At 37.9% G+C, this 12,780-nt stretch overlaps 1 protein-coding gene across 1 annotated transcript in view; it reads right to left on the bottom strand.

The window, feature by feature from the left end:
- ulk4 (unc-51 like kinase 4) overlaps positions 1–6,225 on the bottom strand; it is an 80,001-nt gene extending 73,776 nt beyond the window's left edge. Inside the window, exons 1-13 of the mRNA XM_022753593.1 lie at positions 6,208–6,225; positions 5,175–5,315; positions 4,787–4,886; positions 4,354–4,493; positions 4,103–4,265; positions 3,348–3,449; positions 2,961–3,044; positions 2,802–2,877; positions 2,016–2,162; positions 1,467–1,792; positions 809–878; positions 547–613; positions 290–382 (exon numbers count right to left, since the gene is read on the bottom strand). Of these exons, the coding sequence (XP_022609314.1) occupies positions 290–382; positions 547–613; positions 809–878; positions 1,467–1,792; positions 2,016–2,162; positions 2,802–2,877; positions 2,961–3,044; positions 3,348–3,449; positions 4,103–4,265; positions 4,354–4,493; positions 4,787–4,886; positions 5,175–5,312 (1,506 nt within the window). The 5' untranslated portion in view covers positions 5,313–5,315; positions 6,208–6,225. The remainder of the gene's footprint in view (positions 1–289; positions 383–546; positions 614–808; positions 879–1,466; positions 1,793–2,015; positions 2,163–2,801; positions 2,878–2,960; positions 3,045–3,347; positions 3,450–4,102; positions 4,266–4,353; positions 4,494–4,786; positions 4,887–5,174; positions 5,316–6,207) is intronic.
- Between the last annotated feature and the right edge of the window lie 6,555 nt (positions 6,226–12,780).

The raw sequence follows: 12,780 nt of genomic DNA, 5'->3' as shown, positions 1-12,780 counted from the left end.
ACATGTAACTATTTTCCTTCCTCCCTGTTAGCAATGTATGTATGCAAGCTTTTTACTGAACTGAAAAGTTAACATACATATTTGATACATATTTCATTGTTACCATTACAAAAATAATACAAATTTACTTATACAATTTAATTGTTTGAGGAGGTTATAATAAAACTGGAACAGCAGAAAAGACACAAGGACACTGAAGATCATTAAAAGTAAATAGGTGTAAAAATAGATGTATTTTAAGTATCTGAAAACACTCAGAAATATGAAAGAGCCTGTGTCCGATATGTACCTTGGGGTTGTCCATGATTGGGGTGACAGTCAGATCAGAGTCAGTATGGAGAAGAGCTTTCACACAGGATGCGATGTCAGTACCAGTACTGGCCTTGGAGCACGGAAAGGAAAGACAGGAGAGAAGAATAATCAACCTCAGCAAAAGTTGACTGAAGTACAATAGCTAAGTTGCCAGTATGCCAGTTAACCATGTTATCATTATTAGAATGAATCACATCTAACTGCTGTTTGCAGATTTCAGCATGTATGGTGTACCTGAGGTACAATGTTCTGGTTCGGAGAGTCTGACATACTACAGCTCTTTCTTGAGTTGGCACGGGAGCTAGAAGAACAACAGGAAAAGAATATTAAAATATCATGCAATAATATAATACATACAATATAATTTATATATTTTCACATAAAGAATTTAGAACAAGCAGCTCAATGATTAACCTGGAAAACAGGAATAAGTCTGTGACCCAGGAAAACCCTGGCAGACCAGGCAGACCGGCAGTAGATGGACTGAACTGAATACCTGAGCAGAAAAATGGCCTCAGTGTTGTCCTCATCCACACCACTCTTTGGCCTGAGCGCTGATACGTTATCTGGAGGAAGAAGCACACAAGATACTGAATCTGATTTTCTAGGGGATGTTGCTTTATCACACATATGTCTGGGACACATGCCTAGTAAAGGCCACACAGGTGAAAGACTGAGCACACATTTTAATCAGAAATTAAATCTGCACAATAGGAACAATAGCAAAATCCAAAGGTTTGCAGTAGAGAGGGAAACAATAGGATAGAACAAAATTGGCTTATCTAGAAAACCAGATAACTACAGCCATGTTCATGCACACAGTTCAAACACAGAAAAATAAGGTGGTAAAGGAATGAAAACCATGCTAAATAATCTTTCTTTATGCAGCACGAGTTTGCTGATTGTGCCTAAAAAGTTACACATTCTCACTGCTGCTGCTGTGAAACAGTTTTGCTTATGGGTGTGACGATGGTGGTTGCTTCCAATAAATACAGTATTTAATGTCCAATCAACAACCCTTCATATCAACCTGTCACACATACAAATATGGTCCACATGAACAGAAGACATACATTATGGCCATCATTTAAACTCTCATGTCTAACCTAAAACACATAAACATAATCAAACACAGACATCAGTGAATGTGTTACCTAGTTTAAATGACTTATGGGGCTGCAGTGTATAGCATAACTGCTGGGCCCGAGTTAACTTGGGTTCATCTTCTACTTTTGCCTGCCCCTGCCCTCTTCTCTCCTTTCCCAGCTCCCTGTCCAAGTCCTGGCTGTTCCTTAAAACTCCACAGGTAGTGGATCTGACAACTTGTTGGCTATCAGTCCGTCTGTCTGTTGTTGCAGTTGTCCTCTGTGATGAGATCAGTTTCTGACAAGTCCTATGGGCTGGCTGGGCGATGGCTGAGTGGCTGTTCAAACACTGATCTGCCTGTGCTGGACGTAAAGGGTCAGGAATCCTTGTGTGTCTGTAGAGGTATTGAAAGAACACATACTATTACCAACTATTCAACAGAAGGAAAAGATTAGGCTGGATTTGAACAGCACTTTGCCATCTACAGCTACCATTAATGTGTGCATTACTGCTGTTTCACAAAACAAATCTGGATGCATTAAATGGCAACAAAATGTTTGTAGAAAGAAGGCTGTAGGAGCTATAAAATAAAAAAATAAAATAATAAAGCTACAAACCTCAAGATAACTGGACCAACTCCCTCACCACAATTAATTTTCTCTGGATCTCCCTCTTCATCCTTTTCTTCTCCGTCTTCTACATCTTCTTCCTCCATCAGTATTAATGTCCAGAAAGGGTGGTCCAGCAACTCTGGCCAGTCCATCCTAAAGAACAAAAAAAGAAACTAACAACAAAACTAAACATTGAGAAGGAGACCGAAAAATGACCCTAAGCTCAACATGAAATGAAAACTAGCATTCTTAAGTAATTCAATGCTGAATTTAAGTAAATTTCATGGAAACGCTCTAGCTGTTAATAAAACTTTGTTAACAAAACTTTTTCTTAAGAGCGCAGCACAATAATATTGCCACAGTGTTAAGATAAAGAGATGGACTAACATCAGGAAATGTGTTTAATTTTGTTGGAGGTTCATGAACATTTAACTATCTAGACTGAGAAACATAGATAATATGCAACAGTAAGATCTATAGCAATTTGATGTCAAGCTAAAAATATAAGCTACCTTCAAGACAATCAAGGTACAAACTAAATTCTGTGCTATAATTTAAAAGTGACAGTATGGATGTTGTATTGTTTCCACCCATCCACCCATTTGCTATAAAGCGTATCCTCAAGGGCCACAGGGAGGCTGTTGTATTGTAATTGTAATCAAATCAAGTAGGCTACCCCAAGATTTCCAGCGTTGATGTGATGAAATGTTGTAAAATGTTGTGATGATAGTAGTAACAGCAGGAGCAGAATAGTGTGTGTGCTCGACCTGTGCGTGTGTCTATAAAACTGACCTCTCATCTGGGTTTTTGTTGAGCAAGGCTTTCAGAAGATTCTGAAAGTCATCACTGGGAGGACTGACTGAAAACACTAACAAAAAACAGAGAGGATATTTTTAATTAATTAAACAAACAGTAAGCATATGAGTGTGTGTATGAGAGAGTATGTATTACCTGTCTGTCTGGGAGGTGGTGGTTCCTGATATAAAATCATCTCTGTCAGTTCAGTGTAGCTATCAGAAAAGAATGGAGGTTTACCTGGAAAACAAAGTCAGCCTGGGTTTAGGTTTACAATACAGCACAGTAATGTATCCTATTTTTAATAACTGGTGTAATGTTTCACCTTTTTGCAGTTTAGTGTTTCAGAATATAGTCATCAGTTTTAGTAGTTTCATTATATTTCCTAATAAAGAATTGTCTTAATTATCATCATGAATTATAGGTGCCCGATATACAATAGTTTAAAAAGGAAAAACAAACATTCTTAAATGAATTTATACTCATGTGCACTTAATCATATTCAGCGTATGCATGTGTCAGCGTGCGTGTATATGTGGATACCAGTGTACATGTAGTAGAGTATACACCCTAGAGCCCAGAGATCAGAGCTTATATTGGTTTCTGATCCTTGCAAAACCTCTGGAGCACTGTAAGTTGGAGAACCTGAAAATATACATCATACACATATGGTAATGATGAAAGACAAAAATAGTACAAGAAGATATGAATCCTCATAATGAATAAAGATGTTCTGATGTTGAGCTTCGGTCAAATTGTAAATTTTTATGAGTTTTGTATTCTTGGTTACCATGTGGTAAATTGTGGAGTCTAATCAATATATTGGTTGATGTTAAACCAATAAATTAAATTACTGATGGTAAGTGGGATTCTTTATTATTTATTAGCATCGAATACAATTCCGCACTCAGCTTTTAGTCTCTGATGTGATCACCATGTCATAACAACAACTACTCCATCCCCTTGTTCCTCATGTCATTTTGAATTCACCCACACAAGTAATGTTTTTGTTATGACCTAAAATACATCTCCTGTTATTGCAAACCTGGGCATCTGGCCAGTAGTCTTCCCCTGAAGGCTTTTCCACCCTGTCTGTCACATAAAATCCTTGCTGTCTGTTCATGTGTTTCCCAGCTGCTAATTTGTTCCCCACAGCATATATAAGCTCAATTCAACTGAAATGCATCAAAAAGTTTTATATCTTTGGACTCCTCTTTGCTAATGTACTGGTTAGCTCCTCCATCAATCAATAATGCAATACACAGAGAGCCAACATGATTAAAAGATGGTCATCTGACCTTGTAATCTTTTCCTCATGTTGTCAAAGTTCTCTTTGCCATCTCCCTCCCCTGACTCCTCAGATGTAGAGATCTGGGTAAAGAAATCCTCCAGTGTCTCTCCCTCTGCCTTGGACAGACAGAAGTTACCAAACTTCAGGATGCCACTACCATCCAGTAGAATCTATGGGGATAAAGGGAGTGTTACTGTATCCATAAGATAATGATAATTATGCTGTTATACTGACAGTCTTACATACATGAATGCAAACCTTAGCAGGGGTCAAGTCTGAGAAAATGATTCCTAATTCATGGATGTGTTTCAGTCCTTTGACCAAGTCCCATCCAAATCTCCTCACTACATCTTCTGATAGACAACCATCCTGACTAATCACAGATTCCATGGAACCACCTAACGAAGATAAAAAATAAAAAAAAATGGAAAGACAGACAAGTGAGCAAGCATGAGAGAGAGAGAGAGAGAGAGAGAAAGAGACAAAGAAACTTACTTACATACTAACACCTGTTGCACTGTTTTAAAAACCAACAAACCCTCCCACAAATAAAAAAAAAAAAAACATGCCACTTGTAAGCTACAATAAGATGCATTTTTCACTTCCCATCATTTGATGGATGAAATATATGAGATAATTCCATTTGATGATGCATTACTGCTTATTAGGAGTGCCAGAAATAATTACTGACCTGTACAGAGCTCCATTACCAACCAAAGGTGGTTACTTGTTTCATACCACTCATAGAAGCATACTATGTTTGGATGATCCAAGTCATGGCTGAGACGAACCTAACAGGGAACAGAAACAAGGATTTACACATAAAGAGTAAGTATTCTTTATTAAAGGCTCAAAAGCTATGGTTTTTAAAATAAGTGATTGTAGTAAAGCTATTTTTCTGATGAGATCATACTTGTTTTAAGTAAATATAGCTCTTAATAATCTTTAAATCATTATTTCATGGTTGGTGATTTCGGGTCTCATCAGGCTGCATAAAACAATATTATTAGTAGAAAAAAAATGATTGAAAATGTGATAGATGTCTTAATAAGTTTATAAAGTTTTAAGCACTATCCTACATGGTTAGTGATCTCAGGTCTCTTGACTTTGTTGGTGCAGATGATGGCCACATAATTTAGATTGCCCTTCCTTCTTCCTTTATAGACAACAGAGCTACTGCCTGCCCCAAGCTCTTCATACAGGATAAAGTTCTCCATCCGCTGTGGAGAAGAAACATGAGGGTGAAAGTTACAATTATTAGAAATTTCAAGATTATTTCGTTATCAATGAGGAATAAAAGCAGAGAAATGTAAGACATAAAAAACAATTATACAGTAGTATCTTTTTATTATCTTAACTGTATCATAATTGTTGATGTCAGAACAAACATAATAGTTGAAATATTGTTAATAATTACAGACCATAGAATTTTTAAATTACCATTAAGCGAAAACGCATTAAAGTTGTTCTTTATATAGTTTGACATTGGCACTGGCCAACATCACTTACTTATAAATAAATAACACAAACCGCGGCATAAATGTATTCTATCAACACTCAAACAAACAAGTAAATACACGTAAATGAACTATACTGTAATTTGTTGTATATTCAAGGTACAATCGTCCTGTTGATGAACTAACATTTAGTATATTTATGTTACACAGCTGCAACATAAAATGGCTACCTGTAAAAATTACCAACTGACTACAATTATGGTTAATTAGCTACACCTGGTACATGGGCATGATTTGAGGGGGAAAACTGCAATACGCAGCTAACCATATAGGACTCTACAGTGCTACATAATTATATCAAATGAACTTTGAGTAGATAATTAACTTCTAAGTGGTGAAAATAATATTCAGCGTAAACTTAAACTGTCGAGTTTCAGGCAAACGGTTGGCCCTTAACTACGTGTGTGTTCTGACAACTGCTAACTTTATCGTCTATTTAGAAGCAGAGGCAGGCCGCTTGTAATAAAACAGCAGTTTACTGCAACACCGAAAAAGAAACGCAGTCAAAAGAAAACTTCATGGAGATGCACACAGTCTAAAAAAAAGTATAAATTCATATTGTGTTTGCGTTTCCTCAAACTTACTGTTACCTTACCTTCGAACTTGCCTCTTCAACGACGCGCTGTTTGTTGGCGGAAGAGTGGTGGGCCACGTAATTACAACTGGAAGAGGGAAGTCTGGAATTCCTCAGATAAAATTAGGACGACTTCTACTCACCAAAACCATAACATGTGTATAAAGAAGTGTATTTGTGTTTATAGAATGGTTCCATATACACGTGGTCCAAGCAAAACGTTGACTTACTATAAAACTAATATTCATTTTAACCGGGCCACCCCCAAATGGCATATTCCTGCGTTGCTAGGACACAAGACTGCACACAACAGACAGCTCACAAAGGAGAGCATGGGGTACAACATTTTGTCGCCATCAAAACTACTGTATGGAAGTTTTTTTTTTTTTTTTTTTTTTTTTTACACAACTGTTAGTCACAAGTTCCACAATTTACAAAATATACAAATTTTCCAATTTCTCAGATTTATTCACATTTTTGAAGCTCTTGGATTTATGGATTATTGGATTTATTGGATTTATTTTATTCCTTCAAAATTGAACTTTATTCATTCCTTTTCAAAAGCATGGACCTTCAGTGCCTTCAAATGACACTACATGTGTATGTTATGTTGCTCACCGTTTAATCTAAAAGCACTCCCACCCCTCCCTTTTACACACATATTCACACACACACACACACACACACTCACACACACACACACACACACACGCTATCTGAGAGTAGAATGACGTCATTCATTGAATGAGACCGGCAGTTGGATACAAGGCACCCGTGACATCCTGAATGGATTTTATGCAGTCTGCAATTGACGGAGTAGCATACTCATGTGCGGTTGAACGATTACAATCAACAGCCTTTAACGTTAAATCGGGTAAATTAGTTAAGTCTTCCGACTAAAGTCATTCATGAATGGGCCTAAATGTTCACCATAACCACATGGAAACGATATTAATCAACATTAGCCTATACAATTTATTTTTTGCCAATTATATAATAAACCCTGCACACAAACCCCAATAGAATATTATGTTTAACTAATAAAATATAAATAAAAAACAAATGGAAATGGAATTTTTTTTTTTTTCGATTTAAACTCCTTTAGGACAAATGGAAATAGGTTTTGGAAATAAATGACAGTTTAAAGTTGGGCTTGGTGCATGAGGATAGAAAAACAATGGACAAGGGACAGTGGAAATCCTCTCAGTACAAAGAATTTAAAATTAAAAACTTCCTATTCTGTAAGGTTATCTGAAAATGCTAAGAGCCCCATTTCCTCCAACAGAATTTTATTCTACAAAATAAAAGCAAAAATTAAATTCATTTAAATCAAATTCCCACTACATCTGCTTCTTACAACATTGTATAAATAATCAAATGACTGTAATGAACACAATTTTGAAAAGTAGGTGGTTTTAATGACAGGTGACAAATTTGCTTTGCTCTTTTTGTGTAATGATCATGCCACGCCCAGATGAGGCTACTCAATCAAGAATATCATATATAGAATTACACAAATAAATTTGTATCTTCCTTTCAACTCCAAAGATCTGAGCAGCAAAGCTACAGTCTTCCACCCTTAACCACTGAAGCAACTGTAACTTAGTATATTGTGTTAATTTCAGTGTGTTACTGTAAATGGATAGTAGATGATTGAAAAAAAAGGCTACTGTATCTACAATGATTCAAACGTTTCCTTGCCACCATCACACTATAATGTAATATTTACAAATTAGAAACTATTGTTATGAAAATGCCTCATGTAGGACATAGTGTTACCATGACACTGTGATGTGGTTTATTTCAGGTCATGGTTTTGTAATTTCTGACCAAGTTTTTCATATCTCACTTGACACACTGTCCTGTCAAGCAAGTTTGAAGACTACTTTTTAGGGTTTATGTGCAAACAAAACGGACCACTGGAATTTTATTCTGAAATTTGTGACACCGGATATTCCTCCGTATTTGTTCTACCTTGACTCAGCTCTCTTGAGCAGCTTTGTTTCTATCAAGTGAGTCTGCGTCTACCTTCAAAGGGGAGCAAAAAAAAAAAAATCTGTGAAGTTTTGCGAACAAGCCCAGGGCTGACCGAATCGCATCTACTGTATTCGCCCGTTCACTGGGCTTGTTTTTCGCCCACTAGCCGGCTGATACTCGCCTGCCGGTCGTATCGTAGACTTTCGGCTCTTTTTACATAGTCAGTTAGTGAGTAGAGTCGCACTGAGTGGACCGCGAGCAGTCTGTAGCTAGTCGCCTAAACAGAGAAAACGGAATTAATTCGTCTCTTCAGGGAAGTCTGAGCTGTCTACTGAAGTGGTAAGAAGTCTTTTGAGAGTTTGTGAGTTATATAGATTTAAAGTTTGATGGTAATATTGTGATACTGGAGCAGGTGCAGAATGCCACACGGTTTGGTAACTCTTGTAGCTTTTAAGAGTCATCACATGTTAACGCTTTAAACTATAACTTGATATTTGGGCTGTTTTTGACTGATCTATACCAGTAAAAGAGATATATTTTTCTTGTCGCCTTCATCTGCTGAGTATTTAAAGTGTCTGGCTCAGATGTGTATTAGATGGCTCATGTGAAGTCCCGGTTTTGCATGAGAATAATCAGCCTGTCTGATCTGTTGCCTCTGTTTTCTGGCCACGCTTTGTCCGACTCAGAAGTGAAAATGTTCAGCCTTTAGAGTTTGTCACAGCGGCTTGTGGGCACCTTTTAATAAGATTGATTTCAGATTTAGGTAGGCCTAATCCTATCGCAGTAAATCTGCCTCCACTCATTAAAAGTGACTGAAGTCCCCTCAGTCCCCATAAGCAGTCTGGCATATTATCACATCTACCTCTCAGAGACTGAGCAAACCATTTCCATTAATTCCAAGTGACATGAGGTTATTATTAGTTGCAACCCTGGTCAATTATTTTATTACCTATATGAATCAGATCTGAGTGTTTTTGTAAGTCAATTGCTTTTGCAAAGTGTGCCCTTCTTCACCATAGCAAAAAGTTACACATAGACCTATATCTCACACACTAAAAATATTAGTATAATATATTTTTCACTCAAAGAAAGCTGCAAACTCTATGATGCATTAATATTTTTTATGTCCCTACATGCACTGTTCACCCTTTAGTAGTAAGTATTGAGGAGTCAGTGATTTTCATTTACCTCAGCTGTACAGCTGAAGAGGAGGGTTTCTCAGCCAGTCCTGAGAAGCTAAATAAGGTTCCAGTTAGTTTTGCCAAGGAACAGCACATGATCTGTGGAAGGCCTGCATACTGTCTCTCTGCTTGGACACACAGCAAGCCTCACTGTTAACACAGAGACTTCTGGGAAAGTTCACACAACCAGGAGCCTGACCTAAAGAGATAGCTCCAATTTTCTGACAGATAGAGGGACTGACACATGGGTTGTAGGATTTGTCTGACCTCTGTCTCACTTCACTTCACTTCATGTACACACACACACACACACATACACACACACACACACACACACACACACACACACACACACATACACACACACAAACACACACACACACACACACACTAGTTGTGGCACATGATAAGTCAGACTTGTTTGATTGAATTGTGTATTTTCTGCTTTCCCCCCTGTCAGTGAGACTCAGGGAGTGAACAACATCAATTTATTTATGTTGGTCTTACATTCAACAAAATCCAAATGTTTTATTGAAATACTCATCAATATTGTTTCAGTAATGACAGTGTCTTGTATGTTTTACTCTGTAAGCACACAGATGTTCATGTAAAACTGATGACCTTGTTGGTAGAAATGTATTTGAAAGGACAGAAAAAGTCAAAGGTTGCTTTTATGAATGAGGACCTCCATATTAACTTCAAAGCTCTTTCACTGCACACTATCACTGAGAAGGAAACTTTATGGATTTATGGCTCACTGAGCTATAGAAAAAAACCAAAAAAATTATGATAAAAGGTTACTCACCCCAGACTACATTAACAGGGTTTAAATGAACATTATTTGCTCTGTTCCTCATTGAGGAGAGATTTTATCACTGGTTTCCTTTAGGATTGAATCGTATCTGCCTTATCATGACTTGACACTGTGACTGGACTGATATGTTGCCACACTAATACTAACTACTATTTATTCCATCAATAATAGTATTGGTATTTAAAAAAATAGCTGAGATTCACAGTGACTTTTATTCTGTCCTCAAGATTGTCACTTCTGTGGCACATTAATTCTACAAGCAGAACTACAAAGGAGTACTGACAAAAGCTCATATATAGCTACCTGCTTTTGGTTCTCAACGTCAAATCACTTAGCTGTCACACCATGTTCTATGTATGTATTAGCAAACGCGAATGAAGTTGATGTAGTGCCCCTAACTGGCAGGGTATTTCATAGCATACAATGTGGAACTACAACTACAAAAGATAAATGGAGCAATAAAGCACTTCTAAATGCACAAATTTATTTTCTCTCTAGCACAACACACGTCATCCCATAGGTGTTCAACTCAAACACTGCATGAAGGGATTTAAAGAATTTCAGAAAGGATGTCTCAACTTCCTTTGACTGATCATGTGACTTAACCAAAATTAAAAAGCAGCTTCCTGTTTCTCATCTTTCCTCAGCTTCTGTGAGGACAGCTGAACTGAGACTGAGAACTGAGTTTGTGTCCATGTGAGTAATGGTATCAGATCTCTTTTGTCGGACAACAAGATTGCTAGATTTTAGTTTGTAATAAGTTAAAGAATTTGTTGCCGTGTGCTTTGGAGAGTGCTCAGAGTGATAGGCTAATGAATAAATGAGGAAAAAGAGATGTGGTGGATGGCATTTTACGAACAGAAGAGATTTTCCCCTTTCAACACCCTGCTCCACTTACCATCAACCAGTCATGTCACTGAGAGCACAAGGATTAAAACATGCTTTAGTGATGTGATTAGCGAGACAGGACAGAGCAGGTCTGTTCTGTGGTTTAACTCAATCAAGATTTTTTAGAGTTGAGCTGAACAGAAAGGCATGGTCATAGTTAACCTTGTATCACATACTCCAGAAATGCCATGTTTACAACGATAACACTTTTCCTGTGCCCACATGGGTGTCTTCAGGCATTGGGTGGATTTATGGTGTGTGCAAGATAGGCAGAGAGAGATGTCAATCAAACTCACGCCCATACTGTCCTGAGAGAGAGAGTGAGAGAGAGAGAGATGGAGGTCTAATCAGTGAAAGTGAGAACACGTGGGCGGGAACAGACTGTTAGAGATGACAATATGACAACAATAAGACCAAAAGGGCATAAAGTAATTTATGACTTCTATCAAAACCAAAACCAAAACATTTCAGCAACATGTGGCGCTGACAAATCTTTGACATACAGTTCATTACACTTATTGTGGCCTGTAATGGACATAACTAATAGTCACTCTTTTTCTGTGTGTGTGCGTGCTTGTGTGTGTGTGTGTGTGTAGGACTTTCACATGATCTGATTTAGACAGATTGGGATAGGGGACAAAATGAAACTCAACCCAACCAAGCTAGAGGGAATTAAAGAGAAATCTGAGACCAGGCTGAACCCATCAGATAAGGCCATGGTCAAGTAGGTGCAGGCTGAGGATCAAAACTTGTCCTTTTTAATCAAACAGCACCTGGACCTCAGAGCTTTTATACTGTTTTAAACACAGACACCGTGTAATTAAGCTGTTTGCATACACGGGGAAATGTTGACATTGCAGTTTTCAATAGCAGCCAATGCTAGTCACCATGGTGTTATTATGGAGGGACTGAGCTGAGATATGGAACCTTACCCATCTGTCACTGAGGCCCTGACCTGTTTCTAAAGGCAAACAGAGACGGCGTTTCTATGTCTTGAAGCAGTTTTTCTAGTGTCCTGACCCCTGTAAGGAATCAGCCCCCCGAGTGCTTCATAGCAAAGAACATTCACAGGAAGTTGCTTATGGCGTACACAGTATTTCCTGTGTTAGAGCAGTGTTCCAGCTCACAGCCAGTCAGTCACAGCATGTGGGCATCCTCTCCTGCTAACAGACAGACGACCACTGGCGACGGTTATCCATCAGTATGTCCTTCTATATTCCATTAACTAGAACGCACTCACAGACACACACATTACTGGAAACCAGCCCTACTCCCAGTTAAAGTGGTCTACATTATCAGCTACTGAAAGTAAGGAAATCCCCTCTAGCAAGGACAAACCTCAGCACTCAGCTGCTAAAAAGTGCTGCAGAAGCATGTATTGTGAATTGATATATTGACTGTTACAGTGCAGTGCCAACAGGCTAATGTTTTTAACTTTTAGGCGAACTTGCTACAAATATTTTGGTCATAGGCAAACACGCTATGTGCTTTGCAGTCCTCTGATCACTGAAATTCTGTGGGTTAATCATCATTCAGCAGTTTAATAATGAAGTCACAGAGTTCAATGCATCTTCCTTTAAATGATTACTTAGGTTAATATGTACATGTCATCAAAATCACTCTTCCACATGCTCTGTATTTTTGTGTGGGCTGCAGTATAAAACTCCTTTCTTGCACTGGATTGGTAGTTGTGTCTTGATCAGCAGATGGTAGATTGTGGGTGTGATATCGAAA

The sequence above is a fragment of the Seriola dumerili genome, unplaced genomic scaffold (genome assembly GCF_002260705.1).
Source record: "Seriola dumerili isolate Sdu_G_001 unplaced genomic scaffold, Sdu_1.0 BDQW01000191.1, whole genome shotgun sequence".
NCBI classification, from domain to species: Eukaryota; Metazoa; Chordata; class Actinopteri; order Carangiformes; family Carangidae; genus Seriola; species Seriola dumerili.
The sequence above is the reverse complement of the archived record's forward strand: the minus strand, read 5'-3'. Positions and strand labels throughout refer to the sequence as shown.